The sequence below is a fragment of the Balaenoptera borealis genome (assembly GCF_965194805.1).
Source record: "Balaenoptera borealis genome assembly, chromosome: 18".
NCBI classification, from domain to species: Eukaryota; Metazoa; Chordata; class Mammalia; order Artiodactyla; family Balaenopteridae; genus Balaenoptera; species Balaenoptera borealis.
This window is the reverse complement of record NC_138877.1, coordinates 12,291,862-12,312,002: the sequence shown is the minus strand read 5'-3', so window position 1 is coordinate 12,312,002 and position 20,141 is coordinate 12,291,862. Positions and strand designations below refer to the sequence as shown.

The following is a 20,141-nucleotide window of genomic DNA, read 5'->3' as shown; positions in this document are numbered from 1 at the left end:
ATGGGGATATATGTACATGTATAACTGATTCACTTTGTTACAAAGCAGAAACTAACACACCATTGTAAAGCAATTATACTCCAATAAAAACGTTAAAAAAAAAAAAAGATACAAGTTAATCAGTATTTGACACTAGCATTCAGAACCCTAATCTGATATTGCAGCAAAGTTTTGATTCAGAGGAGGACTTTAATACTGTCAACTGAAGGTAGACTCTGATATTTTTTGCCTTATGCACATATACTATGAGAAATGCCTATTTTATGACCATTTATTAGCGGTATGACATAGAGCAAATTATTTAACCTGTGAGCCTCAGTTTGTCTGTTTAAAAAGGCAATAAAAATACCAGCTTCATAGCAATATTGTAAGGATTTGAGATAATGTATGTAAAGTACTTACCAAGGGGATTATCATAGGACGTACTCAAAAAAGGCAGTTACTATTATTAGGGAAATATAATAATATCAGAATAAAGATGCTCTGCATAGGATAGGCCTTTCTATTAGTGCTTACTCAGTTCTGTAGGCAAAATACTGGAGCAATACTAAAATATTACTATAATTTTAAAAAAGCAGCACTCTGGAGGGTAAAGTTTACAAATCATGTAATTTGAGGAATGACTGACACAAAGTAGGAATATTAAGCTTAGATGAAAAAGACAAAGTAGCCAAAAGAGTTTTCTTCATTTATGTAAAGGGCAGCAACTCTTAAATTTACTGATGAGAATATAAAACCAGAGGCAAAAAAATTATGCCCTGTAGGCCAAATCCAGTCTACCATCTGTTCTGTAAGTACAGTTTTATTAGACAGCCACACTCATCTGATTCATATTTTCTATGGCTACTTCTGAGCCACAACTGCAGAGCTGAGTAGTTGCAACAGAGAGCGTATATAGCCTGCTACTATAAACTGAATGTTTGTTGTGCCCCCCAAAATTCATATGTTGAAACCTGTATTTGCTATGGCTTTCAGCACAACTAGAGTTTCCTTGTATAACAGTCACAATGTTTTGCTATCTACATCTATAACAAAATAATCCACGCTCCACTGTATGTTAAAGTGTGAGATGTGAAGTCCACTTTTCTCTTGTTTTGACATGATAGATATACACTGTTATTAAAAATATATATTAGGTTGGGCAATACAGGTGGTATGTGAAACACTGTCCAGTTACTGCATTGTACCGAGCAGCAATGTGAAGATGACAAACGTTCTCTGTCACAAGTACTCAACTCAGCTACTATAATGCAACAGCAGCCACTGGCAATACGTAAGGGAATGAGCATGGCTATGTTCCTACAGAACTATTTATGGACACTGAAATCTAAATTTCATATAAGGCTTACATGTCATACATTATTTTTCTTTCGATTACTTTCAACCATTTAAAAACATAAAAACAATCCTTAGCTCGAGGCCCTACAAAGACAGGTGTTTATAGTTTGCTAATCTTTGCGCTAGAGAAAAGAAGTAGGACCTCTGAAAATCAGTTGCAGGAAAGTAAAATGAAGGTTAATATAAGAGAACATTCCTAATATTTTACTGGTATTTAAAATGAGGTAGTACACACATTTCACAGAAAATAATGAACCCAATTTGTATGGCCATCTGTTAGAAATAATTAAGAAAAGGATTTCTGAATTGAGATGATGGGATCTAAAGTTTCTCCAGATACCATTTTTAAAAATAATTCTTACCTACATTTTATCCCAGTCTCAACTCTAGGTTAATGTTAGTAGTTGCTACACAACAGAGACAGAGAGAGGGAAAAGCGGGGAGGGTAAGGGGAGGGAAAGAACAAATAAATAATGCATAATGGGTGTGATTTATGTGAGAAAAACTCTGCAAAGCCAATCAGCCAACCCATACTCAAAGAAAATGCCTAGGCCCAACATAAGAAGATTGGCAAATAAATGTACATGGATATGTTTTAAACAAAATTTTAAGTACGTGTTCATCTTTTTTTTTTTTAAAGGATTACTGCCTTTTTAGATTAACTGACCAACTGCTATTCCAATCACATAGAGGGTTTCCACTGCACACATTTAAAATTAGCATCACACATTTTAAGTTTTTACCTCATAAAGTGTGTTGTACGTGGTGACAGTCACAGTGTTTGTATGCAGCATCAGCCTCTCTCCAAGAAGAGTAAAAAGACTGTGGGTATGCATAATTTCAACTTTTCTCCTGGAGAAACAGGGGCAAAAAATAATTCATACTAGGAAACACACTGGATTTTCTAATCACATGATGTTAGGATAAACAGTAAAATCTATAAGCAGATACAGAATTACATAAGTAATGTTTACTAACTTCCATCTATTAAATGACAGTTTATAGCATAGCTGTCTTCTAAAATACCAAGACTACTATTTAAACACTTCTCAGAATGTCCGCACAAACTAAAACATTAAGTATACAAATTATAAAACATTGTATAAATGTTGACAGCTATAATTTTCAAATTTCTAATAGCTATTTAGGAGTTATTTTCTTAGGTTAAATTATTAGTTTCCCTTAACACAGAGACAACAGAATTTTCAAATCCTTTCTGTCCAAAGTCTATGAAATAATCTATGTAAAACTTTAATAACAAAAATTTATAAGTATGGTTAAAACTGAATAGAAAGCAAAATAATTCGACAGAAGTAAAGGGAACTCATTACTGCCTGTATCTGTGGCTCATTTAACTGTTGGCCCATTTAACTGCTCCCCTACCAAATCCATACTTAGAATAGAAAGCTCTATTAAAGTCCTCCTGGAACACTTAGCTCTAGCCCAGGGAATTACTACATGCCTTTCATTCATGTCACTTTCTTAGAAGTCAAGATCTGGAACTTCTTGGCCCCCAACGCTCAGTATTTCATTTCTTACCTTGATTTTCTATTGTTCCCTGTGTGGATTTGGCAACTATAACACAAACTGACTAGGTAATCACCAAACGTTTGTTCCTTTCTTCCTGAGCCCACAGCTATACTGTAATTCCAGCCTCTCTTACAGCTATGTGTACCACTCAGTTCTAGCCAATGGAATCCGAGAAGAAAAGCTGTGGATCATTTCTAGGCCTGGGCTACAGAAAACACACTCATGTACTCTTCCATGCTCTTCCTCAAGGCAGCAGCACAGGAGCCTTATGATGAAGACACAGAGGTACCAGATGAAAGAAGCAGCCTGGGTGTCTAAAGCACAGCTTGAAGAACATCAACTGCTGAGGATACCCATTTGGATTTTAAGTGAATAAGAAAGAAACTACGAGTTTGGTAAGTTACTAAAACTTCACTGTTTGTTACAGGAGCTATTGCTACCTTAATTAATGCACAAATCAAATAATGAACCATTTATCTGGGCACCACTCACCTGGAAATCCTCTCTTCTAACATCAGCCTTCAAGCTGCACACTGCACAACAAAAGAGGCAGGACAGCTATTTCCCCGCACCCAATCCTCCTCAGCCCAGAGAAGGAAACAGCAATTACCTAAATCCAAAAGGAAGCTAGGGCAAGTGTCTAATGGCTGTGTTTGTAAAACACTTAAGTAAGACTGGAAAAAGTCAAATGGTCATTAAAAAACATAATAATAACAGGACAGATGGATATTTTGAGATTATGAAGGGGAAGGCTTTAGTCTCTTCCAACTCAAGCCACACCTAAGGAAAGGAAGCCTGACACTTTCATTTGCTCCCAATCAAGAAAAACAAATGTCAAAAAAAAAAAAAAAGAAAGAAAAACAAATGTCAATGTATATCTCTTGATATATCTCTTTGATACAGGGAGCTGGTAAAAGTCATTTAAATTAGGCTATCTGGAATATAGAGTAATTTCTTCACTGGGACACCATAATTTCAACTACTAAAGAAATTCACGCTCTCTTGCCTATCTCCTCCAAAGTAAATGTTTACAGAGCAGCTTAATTCTACCTCTTAGGGGGACTTGAAGAATACTGCACATACCAGGAAAAAGATGAGTCAGCTTCCTCTTGCAGTTTTCTTTGAAACAATGCTCACCAATAAATGCTGTCTCACAGCAATCAAGAGATAGCCAAAAGTGGCATCCATCATTTCAGGCATAAAGTGGGCATGCTGGCCCCGTACATCACATGATTTTGTTTCCCAGAGGACGTCTAATGAAAGACCCAGCTCTATGTATTCAGTTCAGAAAGGCTTCACTAGGGTATATATTCGAGAAACTAACAACTTGAACCTGTTTAACTTTAAGACCTAAATAGACTTCAGACTTTAGTGCCTAGCTGCTTTACCTTTTAAATTTTATAGGATTTCTGCCCACTTGGATTGAGTGCAACCTATTTTTTTAAAAGAGTAACCTTTTAATCTCATACAAATTACACATTTATTAGCTTACTAAACATTCCATTAAAAACACAACCTAGGCTTGAGGTGCGGGTCCCGGGAAGGGGGGGTAACTGCGCGGGGCTCGCACGTGGAGGGAGCGGGCAGAACGCTCCCCAAAGCCGGAGGAGACTGCAGGGACTGGGTGAGGGGCCGGAAAGGGGGTGAGAGGTGGAAAAAAACAAAACAAAACAAAACACATCCTAATTTCCTTCTTCACAAAACAAGTATTTTGGGGGGGATGATCAAAAAATACTTCTTGTAACAAATTCAGAAAATATGTTGGAACAGGACAAAGAAAAAAAAGAAAACCCATAATTCTATAACCCAGAGATAATCATTATAAATATCAGTTGATGTTCTTTCAGACTAATTACATTGCACATAAGTATATGATAGATAGATATAGATGATATCAATACAATGGAAATAATTCTACATAAGATAATTTGTAGCTTGTCACCGGTAAAACAACAACATATTGTGTCTTAAAATTTCAGTTATTAAATATAGTTTATAACTAGAATGTAGCATAATTTATCCATTCACTACTGTTGGCCATTTATGTTTTCAAATTTTTTTCTACCATAAACAAAACTTTGCCCTTTTACATAAATCCTTCGGCATATCCGTGGTCATTTCCTTAGGATAAATTCTTGTAATGAAAATTATACGGTTAAAACTTTTAAGTTTAATTTTATTTTATGAGACTTTGAAGTTTATGACCTCCAAAAATATGTACATTCATACTCCAACATCAAGGTACAAATTACCAGCAGTTTCACCAATCCTATGTATTATAATAATAATAAAACAGTCAAATGCAAAGATTAGGGCTTGGGGAGAAAAGATGAGAGAGGAAACATGGTTTGGGGTAAGACTCTCCAATTCATAAATTAAACAGTTTTTTGCTGCTAATTATTGAATAATTCACATTTTAATAATGTTCCTCATATCTAAACATACATACATTAGCATGTGTACCTGGGGTTGCTATTCACCTCTTTTTTTAGCTCATTCCTTAGTATAAGGTCTACTAGACTTATCACAATACACACTCATTATATTTATTTTTTAATCTTTCACTGACTTTTTTTTACTTGTTTGTTCGCCTGAGTTAGCTTTACAACAATTTTTGAACATTTTTAAAGAAAACTTGGAATTTTTATCAAAACTGCATTAGGTTTATAAGTTCAGTTCATTACAAATCTATCTTTATCTAATTGAGTCTTTCAATTAAGCTACGTGCTATAGCTCTTCCTTACTGCAGCTATTAAATTTTTTCATGATTTTCAGGAAATACATTAAAATATTATTTACATTTTCAATTTCCTTTCTAATAAACTGAAAGTAAGATCATTTTAGGCTACTATTCTATACATTATTCTATAGTTAAGAATCATTAGTTATTCAAATAATGGACACTATTATACTTTTCAAACTCCTTTAATCTATCAGGAGAATTGTAAAATTTTTTGAGGTTTTAACCTAAATTTCTTCAGCCTTTTACTTTGAGGTTAAGAATGGATAAGCTATAGGAACTCAATAGTACATGCATCTGTCAGTGTTTATGAGAAATTGTATCAAAACACAACTATGAATTAAAGGACCATAGCATGGTTCTGTTGAAATATCAGATAGTGATTACTAGTGAAGCAAAACAGAATTATGTTCTGTGCACCTGTACTTTTACCTTGTTTATTAGTGATCTTACTCTTCCCACCTTTTATTTGATGGAAGAAGTAATATGTATATGTATAGAGAACCAAAAAAATAAGTATTTAAAAATATTTGTAGCAAAATGATGTTATTACCAAGGACTAGAAGTGAATATCTTGTATGTTGTCATAACATATTTTCTTATAATTACTATAATCTGGCCTATAATTCTGAAGGCCCTTCTTCATTCCCAAATTTTTTCATTTTATATTAACGAGATATGAAAAAGTTTTATCCATTTTATTGATTCCTTCAATAAAATCACTCTTGTAGTCAGTGATCCCTTCAACAGTTTTTGTTTTATTTTCTTTCTTGATGCTAGTCTTCATCTTTATTAATTTGTACTTCCTAGCTTACTCTGTTGTCCTTTAATCAATGCTGTAATATGAGTATACATTCCTATCATGATCTTTATTCTTCAATATTGGAAGTATTTACTTCTGAGTATGTTTTTGCTATGATGCATAGATAATTTTAAAGAACTTATTTTCATTTTATTATCTTCTCTTCACTAGCAGGTTTTTGGGAACATTTCTTAATTTCTAAATTGTTGAAATTTTTTTGCTCAACTTTTTTTTAATTTCTAATTTTATTACCTTACGGTCAGAAAATGGTGCCAGTAAAATCTCTACTGTGTCCACATTGTTTACTTTATGGTCAAGGACATGATTTTTTATTTTAGTAAATATCCTATAGCCATAAAGTATATTTTCAAAGCATATAAGATTGAACATATATCTACTGAGTCAAGTTTTATGAATATATACTCAATTTCTCTATATCTTTATATGTTATCTATTCAATTGTCCCCATTCTGAAGGAGAAATACTGTCTAGACTACTGTATCTTATCAATTACTTATAGCATCTCTAATGGTTTGCCTTACATATCTGAATGCAATATTTGATGCTTTGAGGCTTATGACCATAACATCATCTACTTAAACTGTGCCTTTCATCAATGTATAATGTCTTTTAATTTTTTGTTTTGAACTTTTAACTTCAAGTTCAACTGATTCTATTTTGTGCTTTCAGATCACATCTGATTTCTATAATGCCAACGAAGTTCTGAATTCTTTTTCTGTTAGGGACCTTTCCTTACCCATTTATTTTTTTAAGATCTGATTTATTAAAAAGAAAGGAAATCATATAATAAATACTCATGTAGCCACCATTACTACAACTTAAGAAATAAAGTATTAAAATAAGCACTTCTGGGTACCTGTCCATGAGCCCATCCTTTTCACTATGTTTTGGGGTAAATGATATCATGAATTTGCATTTATATAGCCATGCGTGTCTTTATACTTTTATTAGATATGTACCTATTCCTAAACTATTTATTATTTTATTTTTTCATATTTTTGAAGTTTAGATAAATTATATCACTACTATACATCCTTTCTACAACTTGCTTTATTGCTTCGTATTAGGTTTATGAAAGTTAACTTCTGTTAATTCATTTTCAAAGCTGAATATATCCAATTGTATGAATATACCTAAATTCATTTCTGTTATCCTACTGATATTCTTTTACGTCGTTTCCAACTTTTCATTATTACCAATGATGTTACATTGAGCATTTGTGCACATACATGAGTGTCTCTATGTCACAGAGACAATTAATAATTAGTCATAGAGTAGCTTCATCTTTTTGAAAATAGTCAAATTGTTCCCCAATGTGATTGTAACAATTATACAACTCCACCAGTGATCTGAAAGTCTCTTATGCATATCCTTGCCAACACCTGATACTGTCAAAAATTTTAAAGCTTATCACCCTAGTGGGTATTAAAGGTAACTTTTAAATTTTGTACTTTTGATTGCTACCGAAGTCGAGTATCTTTCCATATGCTTATTAGCCAAATCAAGTTTGCTCTTCAGTGAACTGTTTATATTCTTCATGCTCCTAATGGTTTTTCTTTTTCTTATTAGTTTGCATGATTTTTCATAGGGTCAGGATACAAACCCACTGTATTACAAATAAACTGCAAATATCATCGTTCACTTTGTGGCTCGTCTTTTCACTTTTTTATGGTTTTAAAACATGTTATATTTTAATGATCACATTTATCAACTTTTCCCTAGATGATTCATGTATGTTTACTTACTAGTTTACAAACCCTTCCTTAATCCAAGGTGATAACACTATTATCCTACATTTGCTAAGAGTTTTAAATTTTGCTTTTCAAGTTTTTATTAGCTTTATTGAGGTATAATATACACACCATAAAATTCACAAATTTTATAAGTGTACAAGCCAGTGCTTTCTTAAAGACCTTATAGAGTCATGCAATCATCACTACTATCCAGTTTTAGAACATTTTCATGACTCTAAAAAGTTCCCTTGTGCCCATCTGTAGGCAATCCCCACTTCCATCACTAGCCCCATGTGACCACCAACCTGCATTCTGGATATTTCATATAAATGGAATCATACAATATATAGTCTTTTGCATCTGGCTTCTTTCATTTAGCATGTTTTTAGGAACTCATTCATGTCATAGTATGCATCAGTAATTCATTTCCTTTCAATTGTGCAATAGTATTCCGTCATATGGGCATATGATATTTCATTTATTTATTCACCAACTGGTGGAATTTTGGATAGTCTCCAGTTTTTGCCTATTATGAATAACGGCACCAAGAACATTCATGCACAAGTCTAGATGTGAACATATGATGTCATCTTTCCTGGGCAGACACCTAAATATAGAAATATCTGGTTGTATGATAAGTGCTACATTTTTTAAGAAATTAGAAAACCCTCTTGGAACACGGCTGGAGAATTTTACATTCCCATCAGCAATGCATTAGGATTCAATAAGTTGTTATGTGTTGTGGTTTTGCTTTTATTCAAATCAAATTATTTTCTATCTTTCTTTGTGATTTCTTTTTAGATCCAGGAGTTATTTAGAAGTGTGCTATTTACTCTATCTAGCAATTTCTCAAATCTCTTTTTTGTTGTTGATTTCTAATTTAATTTTGCTGTAGTCAAAGAACATATTTTGTTTGACCTCAATTCTTTTAGATTTACTGAAACTTGTTTTATGTACTACAGCCCAACCTATACTATATTCTGGAGAATGTTGCAAATGAAGCTTGAAAACAATTCTGCTGTCTTTAGGTAGAGTGTCCTATAAATGTCATTGTATTATTCAACATGATGATGAACAGGAGTGGTGAAAACAGCCTTTGATAATTGTTAGTTATGCAAAGGATTATTTCTAACATTTCACCACTAAATAGGTCTGTGTTAAGTTTTGGGTAGATATATGTTATCAGGTAAAATAAATCATTTTATATTCATGGTTTCCTAAGAATTTTTATGATGAATGTGTAATTAATTTTAGAAAAAAATTTTTGTACCCATTATTACGATTATATAGCTATTCTGTAATTTGTTAATAAGTAGACCATATTAAAAGATATCCTAATGTTAAAGTACTCTTACGTTCAGCATAACATTTAGAATCTAGAGGAAAAAAAGACAAAACATGTTTCCTCATTTATTATAATATTTAGAGCTGTAAGTTGCCTCCAATACCACTTAGGCCAACTCTCAAAAGTATAAATATGCAAACATTTTAATATCTTTTGATTCTAAGCATTTTATTATCTGTACAACGATGTCATGTTATGGTTATTTAAAATATGTATATCCCCATTTTCTTAGTTCGATTTTTATCACTGGTTTCTTGTTTAATCACACTGTGGGTGAGAAGTCATCTATATGATAATAATTTATTTAAATTTATGGAGTCAATTTTTATGGCCTCATTTGAATAGTTTTGTCTGTTCTTCAGGAGAATGTATATGCTAATCAAGCCAATGGATTTTTTTGGTTCAAATTTATACTTTGTTTGTGATGGCTCTTTTAAAAAGAATATGTTAAAACCTCTAAACTATTTTGATTTATCTTTCAAATCTAGTCAGTTTTGCTTTCTATACCTCATCTATGCTGTTAAGCATATATAAATATGACATTGTTTTACCTTCCTGGTGAACTATACCTTTTTCATTACATGATGCCCCTCTTTAGCTTCATTAAATTTTTTCCCTTAAAGTTTAGTTTGGTCTATTTAAATATTGGTCTGACAGCTTTTATTATTCAGTTTTAAAAATACGTAATACTTTTACCTGGGTAAAAAATAATGATGACATAAAAAGATACAGAGAGGTTTCAAACCCAACTCATACCCTTTCCTCCTCATTCACACTGCCCCAATAACAAGTAAACTTTGTTTTAGTTTCTTATTTCCCTATCAGCTTCTCCCCCAACACATGCTTTTAAACAGATTTTATTTTTTAGAGTAGTTTTAGGTGCACAGCAAAATCGAGCAGAAAGTACAAAGATTACCCATATTCCCCTGGGTGGCCCCATGTATGCCATGTATGTATGGCCTCTCCCCACTATCAACACCCTCCAACAGAGAGGTAAATTTGTTACAACTGCCTATCAGCTCCACTCCTCCCGAGTTTTATTGAGATGTAATTGACATATAACAACATAGCATTAGTTTAAGGTGTACAACATAATGCTTTCATACATGTATATACTGCAAAATAATTACCACAAGTTTAGCTAAGCCATCACCTTACATAGTTGCAAGGTTTTTTTTTGTGATGAAAACGTTTAAGATCTATTCTCTTAGCAGCTCTTAAATACCATACAATACAGTATTGTTAACTATAGTCACCATGCTGTACACTTCAGCCCCAGATCTCATTTATCTTACAACTGGAAGCTTGTACCATTTGACCACATCCACTCATTTCTCCCAGTCTCTACCCTGCAGATTATGGGAAACCCCCAACTGTTCTCTGTTTCTATGAGTTAGGTTTCTACAGATTCCACACATAAGTGAGATGATATAGTATTTGTCTTTGTCTGATTTATTCCATTTAGTATAGAGCCCTCAAGGTCCATCTAAGTTGTGGCATATGACAGGAATGCCTTCTTTGGATATTATTCCATTTTATATACAGAAACAGAGAAAACTACGATCTAAGTGTCTACATTTTCTTTATCCATTCGTCTGTCAATGAACAATTAGGTTGTTTCCATGTCCTGGCTATTTGTAAATAAAGCTGTAATGAACATGGGGGTACAGAAATCTCTTTGAGATAGTGATTTCAATTCCTTCGGATATAGTCCCAGAAGTGACAGTGTTGGATTATATGGTAGTTCTATCTTTAATTTTTTGAGGAATCTCCATAGTGTTTTCCATAGTGGGTGTACCAATTTATATTCATACCAACAGTGCACATGGATTCCCTTTTCTTTACATCCTCACTGTTATCTCTTTTCTTTTTGATAACAGCCAATCTAACAGGTGTGAGGTGATATCTCATTGTGGCTTAGACTTGCATTAGTTATGCTGAGCATGTGTTCATGTACCTGTTGTATGTCTTCCTTGGAAAAATGTCTATTCAGATCCTCTGTCCATTTTTTAATTGGATTGCTTGTTTGCTACTAAGTTGTATGAAGTCTTTATATATTTTATATATTGATAGCTTATCAGAGAAATGATTTGCAAATATTTTCTCCCATTTAGTAGGTTGCTTTTTCATATTGTTGAGTTTCCTTTGCTGTGCAGAAACTTTTTAGATTGATACAATCACTCGTTTATTTTTGCTTTTGTTGTTAAATCCAAAATATCATTGCCAAGACTGATGTCAAGGAGCTTACCCCCTATGTTTTCCGGTGCTATGTTCAAGTCTTTAATCCATTTTGAGTTAATTTTTATCTAATATGTAAGCTAGAGTTCCAGTTTCCTTCTTTTGCATGTGGCTGTCCAGTTTTCCCAACATCATTTATTGAAGAGATTATTCTTCCTCACTGTATATCTTGGCTCCTTTGTCATAAAGTATTGGCCATATGTGTGTGGGTGTACTTCTGGGCTATTTTATTCCATTGATTTATATGTCTGTTTTTATGCTAAGACCACACCGCTTTGAATACTGTAAATCTGGATTATAATCTAAAATCAGGAAGTGTGATGTCTCCAGCTTTGTTCTTTCTCAAGATTGCTTTGGCTATTCAGGGTCTTTTGTGGTTCCATACAAATTTTAGAATTATTTGTTCTATTTCTGTGAAAAATGCCGTTGGCATTTTGATAGCAATTGCATTAAATATGTAGATCACTTTGGATAGTATGGACATTTTAACAATATCGATTCTTCCAATCCATGAGCATGTATATCTTTCCATTTGTTTGTGTCTTCTTCATTTTTCTTCATCAATGTCTTACAGTTTTCAGTATAAAGATCTTTCAACCTCCTTGGTTAAATTTATTCCTAGGTATTGATATTTTATTCTATGAAATCTTTCATTCTTTCTCTATATCCTTAAACTTCTTTCCTATTTATCATCTTTGTCTCTTGGTGATTCTTTTACATAATGTCTTCATTTCTTCTAGTTCACCAATTCTTTATTAATTTCTGTATAAACTGTTTAACATGCCCACGGAGCTGTTAATTTTAGTTAGTGCCTTTTCATTTCCAGAAGTTACTTCTGATTATTTGTTTAAAAGCTGAATGGTTAGTTTCAATATGATCTTGTTTCTTAAGAATTATAACTTCTATTATGTTTGATCTTCATTTTTGGCATATGAGAATTTCCCTTACTTTTGTGTACCCAGTTACATCTGAAAGGAATTTTGCTATATTTTACCCAACATTTCTAAGTTCTTAGTGGTACAAAGTGTTTCAGGATATCTTGTTTTACCCATCGTTTTTCTTCTCCAATTATTCTTATTAGTCACATGTTAAGTCTCCTATGCCTTTATATAGTTTCTCATTTTATGTTTTTTGTCCATGCTTTGAGATCTTCCAGTTCACTAATTTGGGTGAATAGGGAAAAATAATGATATAAAGAGGCAGAATGTCACCTTTGGTGCTCTACTTGAATCTCAGATGCACTTTTTAAAGGTAAAATTCAAAGGTTCCATGATAGCTTCCACACTAGTTCTAGTTCACTGGGTACATAATTTGATGATTCTCTCTTATCTCCTGTCTCTGGTTGCTATGCCCCTTCAACTGAGTTGTTGTCTTCCATTTTCACACTGTTGCACTTAGATCTCCCTGCTATGAATTTTAAATGATGAGATCCCTGCAGGTGTTGTAAGGCAAAGATCCCTCTAAGCACACTGATCTGTAGTACAAAACTTAGCATGCTGTAAGTCCTGAAGCCAGCATCCTAGCACTCCAATATCCTTACACTCCCACAAGTTCAAGGACAGGGAAAATTCATCCCATCAATTCAGGTACCTCTTGGCATTCTGGTGGTAACTTAAATAGAAGCCAGTGTTAATATTCCTTGGAAGACAGAGACGGAGGAGAGGAGAGAGAATGGGAGGCAGAGATATCTGAGATCAAAACATCTCTTAAAATTTGCTGCTTTTTAGTCTTTACCTTAGGCTGCTAACATGGTTCTTCAGCTGTTTGTCATTCCCATGGGAGAGAAAAATCCCTCACGAGTTGCCATTTTTCTCTACTGGTACCCCAACAGAACATCAAGACTCATTTGTACACACAAGAGCCAACATTTTGGCAGAAGAGAGCCAAATAGCTTGGAGTTGAGAGTAGATGAGGAGGAAGCTTTCTTTTTGAACTGCTGTATCCCCATAATCCGCACCACTACTTTTTACTAACAGACAACTGGCTCTGCCAGATAAACTGGACTAATTTCAGCTAGTCCAAAAAAGAAAGACGCTATCAGGTTAAACAACTGTCAACATGTAACAGGCCTGTAACAAACAACTAATAGCATGTTGATTCATTTAACTACCAACAGTGCGTTTTAAATTTATTTATTTATTTATTTATTTATTTTTGGCTGCATTGCGTCTTCGTTGGTGCATGTGGGTTTTCTCTAATTGCGGCAAGCGGGGGCTACTCTTCATTGCTGTGTGCGGGCTTCTCATTGTGGTCGCTTCTCTTGTTGCGGAGCACGGGCTCTAGGTATGCAGGGTTCAGCAGTTGTGGCACGTGGGCTCAGTAGTTGTGGCTCACGGATTCTAGAGTGCAGGCTCAGTAGTTGTGGCACACGGGCTTAGTTGCTCCACCGCATGTGGGATCTTCCCAGACCAGGGCTCGAACCCGTGTCCCCTGCACTGGCAGGCAGATTCTTAACCACTGCGCCACCAGGGAAGCCCAACAGTGCCTTTTAGAGTGTGATTATCTTGGGGAATTCATCCAGAAGTTACATTGTTCGAAGTTAAGACATTAAACAAACATACTTGGTTGAGAAATTTTTATTTCCACAGTAAACATTAAATAGTATGTGCTTTAAAATTTTTAGAAGCTAAAATTATTATAGCTTTAGTATGGTATAGCATTGGGCATTCTGATCATCTGTTTGAACCATTTGTTAGAATTCTGTCCTGCAAATAACTGTAATTAAGCCACCTCCATGAAGGAACAGTTTGGCTTTCTATTCAAGCATATATCAAAGGTAGGGTTTTTCAACTTTATATGTCTTTTTATTTTGGAAAATTTTAAGACTTACAGAAAAGTTGAAAAGATAGTACAGAGAGTTCCCATATATAATTCACCCAGCTTCCCCATATGTTAACATCTTACCTAATCATGGTACATATGTCAAAACTAAGAATCAACATAAGTACAATATTATTAATTAAGCTACAGACTTTATTTAGATTTCACCATGACCTTTTTTTTCTGTTCAGGATCCAATCCAGAATACCACTTTACATTTAGACTTCTCTGGTTTGTAGCAGTTTTCCATCCCTTGTTTTTCATGCCTTTAACAGTTTTGAAGAGTATTGGTTAAGTATTTTGTAGACTGTCTCTCAATTTGGGGGTGTATGATGCTTTCTCATGATTAGACTGAGGTTATTTATGTTTTAGAAGAATATCACAGAGATGAAGTGCCCTTCTCATCATATTACATCAGGGAATACATGATATCAACATGACATATGACTGGTGATGTTAACCTTATTCAATAGTGAAAAACAGTCAGGTTTTGCTATTCTTTGGAAGTTAGCCAGTAAGTCCATCCCTCACTCAAGGAGAGGGGACTTAAGTTCCATCTTCAGGAGGTGGGAATAGCTGCATATATTATTTAGAACAGACTTCTCAATATTTGTGATAGATGTCAAGCCTATCTCCAGTTCAGTTGACAATTAAAGTATATGGATTATCTCCCAACCTGTATCCTAGGTACTTACAGAAATTATAAACTCAGTGATAGAAGAGACTACCCCACCCAGACTTCAGATTAGCTTCATCCATGAACCCAATTCAGATTTGCTATCAAACAACTCCTCCATACACAAATGACATGCTGACTTTGGGTGATATCTTATGTTTCAACAGTTCTAAAGATGATTCTCTTAGGTTTTTTTTTTTTTTTTCCAACAGAATAAAACATTTATTGCCTTCTGAAATGAAATGAAGCCTGTGAGTTGGCTGCAATTCTGGAGGGCTTTCCTGGGCTCAAGGCATCCTCTCATTCCAGGACTCAGGCTAAAGCAGCAGCCTTTCCTTTCCATGTTGTTCTCATGGAAGAAGACGAGAATGAAAGAGGCCAAAGTAAAGGAAGTGAGCACATTCAAAGTTTCTGCTCACAAGTGGCAAATATAGTGTTTGTCCACATTCTAGAGACCCACTCCAGTCCTGTGTCCAGCATGTCAGTGGGGGAGCCTGGGAAACACTTCAAGTCAGGTGGCAAGGGCTGTTGACGTATGATCTCCATCACTTATTGTGTGGGAGGGAGCAGGTGGTGAGCGTGAATGGGAGCTAGGGCAGGACCACACGTGCAGACTCCTCTTTCAAGGAACTGGACATTTAAAGAAGTGGAGATGGTGGGACTTCCCCAGCGGTCCAGTGGTTAAGACTTCGCCTTCCAATGCAGCAGGGTGCGGGTTCAACCCCTGGTCGGGGAGATAAGATCCCACATGCCTTGCAGCCAAAAAAACCAAAACATAAAACAGAAGCAATATTGTAACAAATTCAATAAAGACTTTAAAAATGGTCCACATCAGAAAAAAATAAAGAAGTGGAGATGTGGTTAGTTGTGAGGGTGAACCGTAGATCAAGTTTGAAGTTTTTTAATGGAGGAAACTTTTCTGCATAGAAGTTGGAGAAGACACAGAAAGAATATGATAAAATAACTTAATTCTTTTAGCCTACATTCTTTGAGAAGTTACTTGGTGTGGCCATTTTACATTTGTCATCTTATCGGTCTTCAACAGCTTCATGAGGCAGGTACTATTATTATTTTTGTTTTGCCAACGAGGAGAGTAAGGCCGATATTATATAACTTGCTTAGTCACAGAGTTAGTGGAGTTGTACTTCACCCTAGTAGATGGACTGTAGTCTTTCCTTATTACTTATTTACTATATAAAGATGGTAGAAACATGTTCTTCTCCCCTTCTCCCGCCACATCCACGAAATCCAATATGCATGTAGATGGTACTCTGCATGTCCTGGGGTAGATGGCAAATGTCTGAGATCATTGAAAGGCACAGGGTGAGCTCATCCTGCTCACATTGACATTTTGCCCTCCTAACTGACCCCAGGTGTGCTAAAAGTGTTGGGCAGCTTCACAGTGAATGCACTGGGCTTTTGGTAAGGCTTTCTGCATCGCTGCTAGATGTGGTCAAAGCAGCCAGAACTCCTGGCGACTGCATCCAGATGTTGCCTTTAGTCAGCCTTGGAGCTCGTCAGCTCGTCCAGATGAATGTTTCCATTCCACCAAGGAAAAGTGTATGTTGGCAGCCAGTGCCAAGCAGAGAGAAACAGGGAGGATCCCGGAAACGAACAGTTTGAGCAGCTGCTAGGAATGTCCCCCCAGATCCCCTCCTGGGGCCAGTGAGCCACGAGCAGTGGGGTCCTCGCAGCCATCCTGGCGCGACGTCATGGCGGTGGCCTTCTCTCAGGTTTTTAGGTATATAATCAAACTACCTATAAACAATGACACCTATTTCCTGCTACTGATTGTGTGTTTTATTTGTTTCAAATCTTGAATAATAATTACTAGTAATGATTAGGTTATAGTAGAAACATCTGATTGCTATTTGAACTGCTAGTGTTTCATTTTTATATTTGGTGTCAGCTTATCATAATGAAGAAATATTCTACCTTTATCAAAACTGCACATTAAATTGTACCTCTTACATTTTTGTTAACTATTTAAATTAACGTATAGCAATATACTGTGACCTCTTTACATCTATTATATCGTTTATCCTTAAAACTCAATGAGGGAAGCAGTATGATCTCACTCATTTATAGGGTTAAAAACTGAGACTCAAAGATGTTTCTAAACCACTCAGAAAACATGTGGCTAAGCTAGGATCCAAACCTAGGCAGCCCAACTTGAGCCGATGAACTACTTGTATTTTATTAACCAGTTATCTCTATTAACCATCAAGCTGTACATGCTTTCTTTTATGTGTTATTTTTTGACTACTAAATTTAACTTCATAGTCACATTGATAGGAATCATTTGAATTGTGTAGGTAAGTAGTTAAACTAACACTTAATTTCAGTGTTAGTCTTAGCCCTTTAGCTCCATCACTGCTCCAGTAAATAACTCCTCATTTTAACTAATCGGTCATTGATTTTACTTAATCCAACTCCATTAATAATATAAATACTGAAAATTCTTCCAAGATTTTAAAGGTGCTTTTTACATTTAATATTTGTAGTTTTTCAAACAATTTTTTGTTGAAAAACTGTTTCGATATGTTACATTCACATGGTTAAAATATTTACCTGATCTACATCCACCTTCGCTTCTACCAACGCCCCATTAGAAGCCACTGTTCTTGATTTCTTATTTCTTATGAATTCTACTAGACTTTCTCACTGCAAATATAAGTATTATATGCTCATATTCATTTCTTTATACAAAAATAGCATCTAATGCATACCCATCTATACTATTTTCATAATCTTTTAACAATATAGTTGTGATATCTGTATATAGTTATCTCATTGGTTTTGTTTATAACTGCATAGTATTCTATTTAATAAATGAACTATAACTTATTTATTAACAAATCCTCTATTAATAGAAATTTAAGATTTCTTGTAACATTTACTATTATAAACAAAGCAACAATGAATAACTCTGAATAGCCATCATTTCACATATGTGCAAGCGATGAACTACTGAGTTAAAAAGTATATGTATTTGTAATTTTGACAGACATTGATCAAAATTAATAAATTGCACTACACATGGGGTTATACTAATTTATGCTCCAGTTAGCAATGTGTGAGATGCTTGCTGTTCCCACAACCTTGCTAACAGAGATGGATGCTGAATTTTGATATTTCTATCCATCTAATGTGTGAAAAATGATGTCTTACTTTAGTTTTAGATTATATTTCCCTTATTACAAGTAGAAATCAGCTCTTTTCATATGTTTATGTGCCACATGTATTTCCCTCTATAAGCTGTTCATTTGTATCCTTGCCTATTTTTCTACTGGGTTGTCTGTCTTATCAATTTCTAGGGAAAGCTATGAAAGTTATCATGTAAAATCCTTTTAATTTCCTATTTCTATATTAATTATGAAAATTATCATTTATTTTGTACATTCATATTTTTGCCCTTTCTTGAGTTGCTTAATGGTGATTTATCCATTTCTATCATGATTTTTAAAAATCAGATTTTTAAATGATTGTCTGTCTTCTAAATCATTAATTCCTACTTTCCTATTTATTATTCCCATTTATTCTGTTATTCTTATCTAACTTTTACATTTTAATTCTTTTTTTCTGTATTTCTTTTCTATTGGTCTACAGCTATGATAATCCTCTAAGCACTTCTTTAGTTGTCTCCCACAGGTTTTCTGAAGTTGTTTTCTAAAAATTCTGCAATTTTAGTGTGCATTTCTCTTTGACACAAAAGTTGTTTAATAAATTTTAAATGTCTAGGTAGAAGAAACTTTGGTTTCTGATTTTGTTCCTATTTTCTAATTTTATAGCATGTTAACAAGAGAATCTTGCCTGTTTTGTCTCTATGTTTTGGAATTTTTCTTTGATGCCTACTACACCGTGTCAAATTTTCATGCATGTTCCATGAGCACTTGAAGTTATATCTTTATCAATATGGTACCAACTTCAAGCTATATTAATCAGATTTACCTTATTATTTAGATTACTCTCTCTTTTGCCTTTTTATGGATTGGGGTGAATTAAAATGTGTTTTAATGTTTTAAATTATTAGTGATTATTTCTCCTGTAATTTCTGTTTCATGAAAGTTTCAACTTTTAATGTTATAAAGTATCTTTGTTTATATTGTTTACTGCTTTTTTGGCTTGAATTCTAATTTGTCCAATATTAAGATCATGATTCCTGCTTTTTTTTCATTTGTATTTATATAGTACAGTTTTACTCATCCTTTTATTTTCAGTACTTTTACATTTATTTTATAGCAGATATGTTTGGTGTTAGATATGTCATTTTGTTATGCTTCCTGAATTTTCTGGATTTTTAAAAAATTTCCATTACATGTATTGTTCTCAGTTTTAATCATACAGTTTTTTAATATTTTGTCAGCATTACAGTTTTAACTGCTTATCTTTGTAACTCTAAAGGAATAAGAAGTCCTCTATGTGTTTAGGAAGTGTATTTCCCTACTCTGAGCAAGGATAAAATCAGCATATTTACTCAAATTTTCCTCTCTCTTAAGCCATCCAATTTTATTCAATAGGCCTGCATTTCTAATTTGTCAGCTTACATGGATATCCTTTGACTCTCTGAACTTTGTCTACTTGCCTCCTTTCCCTAGTCCTTTCTCAATTCATTATAATGGTAGCATTTCTACCTTATTAGGGCATACAGAAAGGGAATTCCAGTCTGTTACTCTAATTCAAACACTTGTCTTAGTCTTAGTTTTACTGTTAAATTAATTCAGTGTTCACCAGTAGTACTTGGCTGTAGTCTGTCCAGTCAATCCTAATTGGCTGAACTTAATCCCCCAGCAATTTTCTCAAGAATTATTCAGAAAAACAGTTCCTTATACAGTTAAAAATTGTTTGGCAGCACCCTTTTTATTTAAAGAATACTTTGGCTTCCATTTTCTTCACTT

The 20,141-nt window shown here is 34.2% G+C and overlaps 1 protein-coding gene across 8 annotated transcripts in view; it reads right to left on the bottom strand.

Annotated features, from left to right (window-relative positions):
* Positions 1–20,141, bottom strand: part of NBEA (neurobeachin) — a 608,086-nt gene that overhangs the window by 439,949 nt on the left and 147,996 nt on the right. For all 8 annotated transcript variants that reach the window (XM_082365247.1, XM_082365248.1, XM_082365251.1 and 5 more), the window contains one exon: positions 2,082–2,190. In XM_082365247.1, the coding sequence (XP_082221373.1) occupies positions 2,082–2,190 (109 nt within the window). The remainder of the gene's footprint in view (positions 1–2,081; positions 2,191–20,141) is intronic.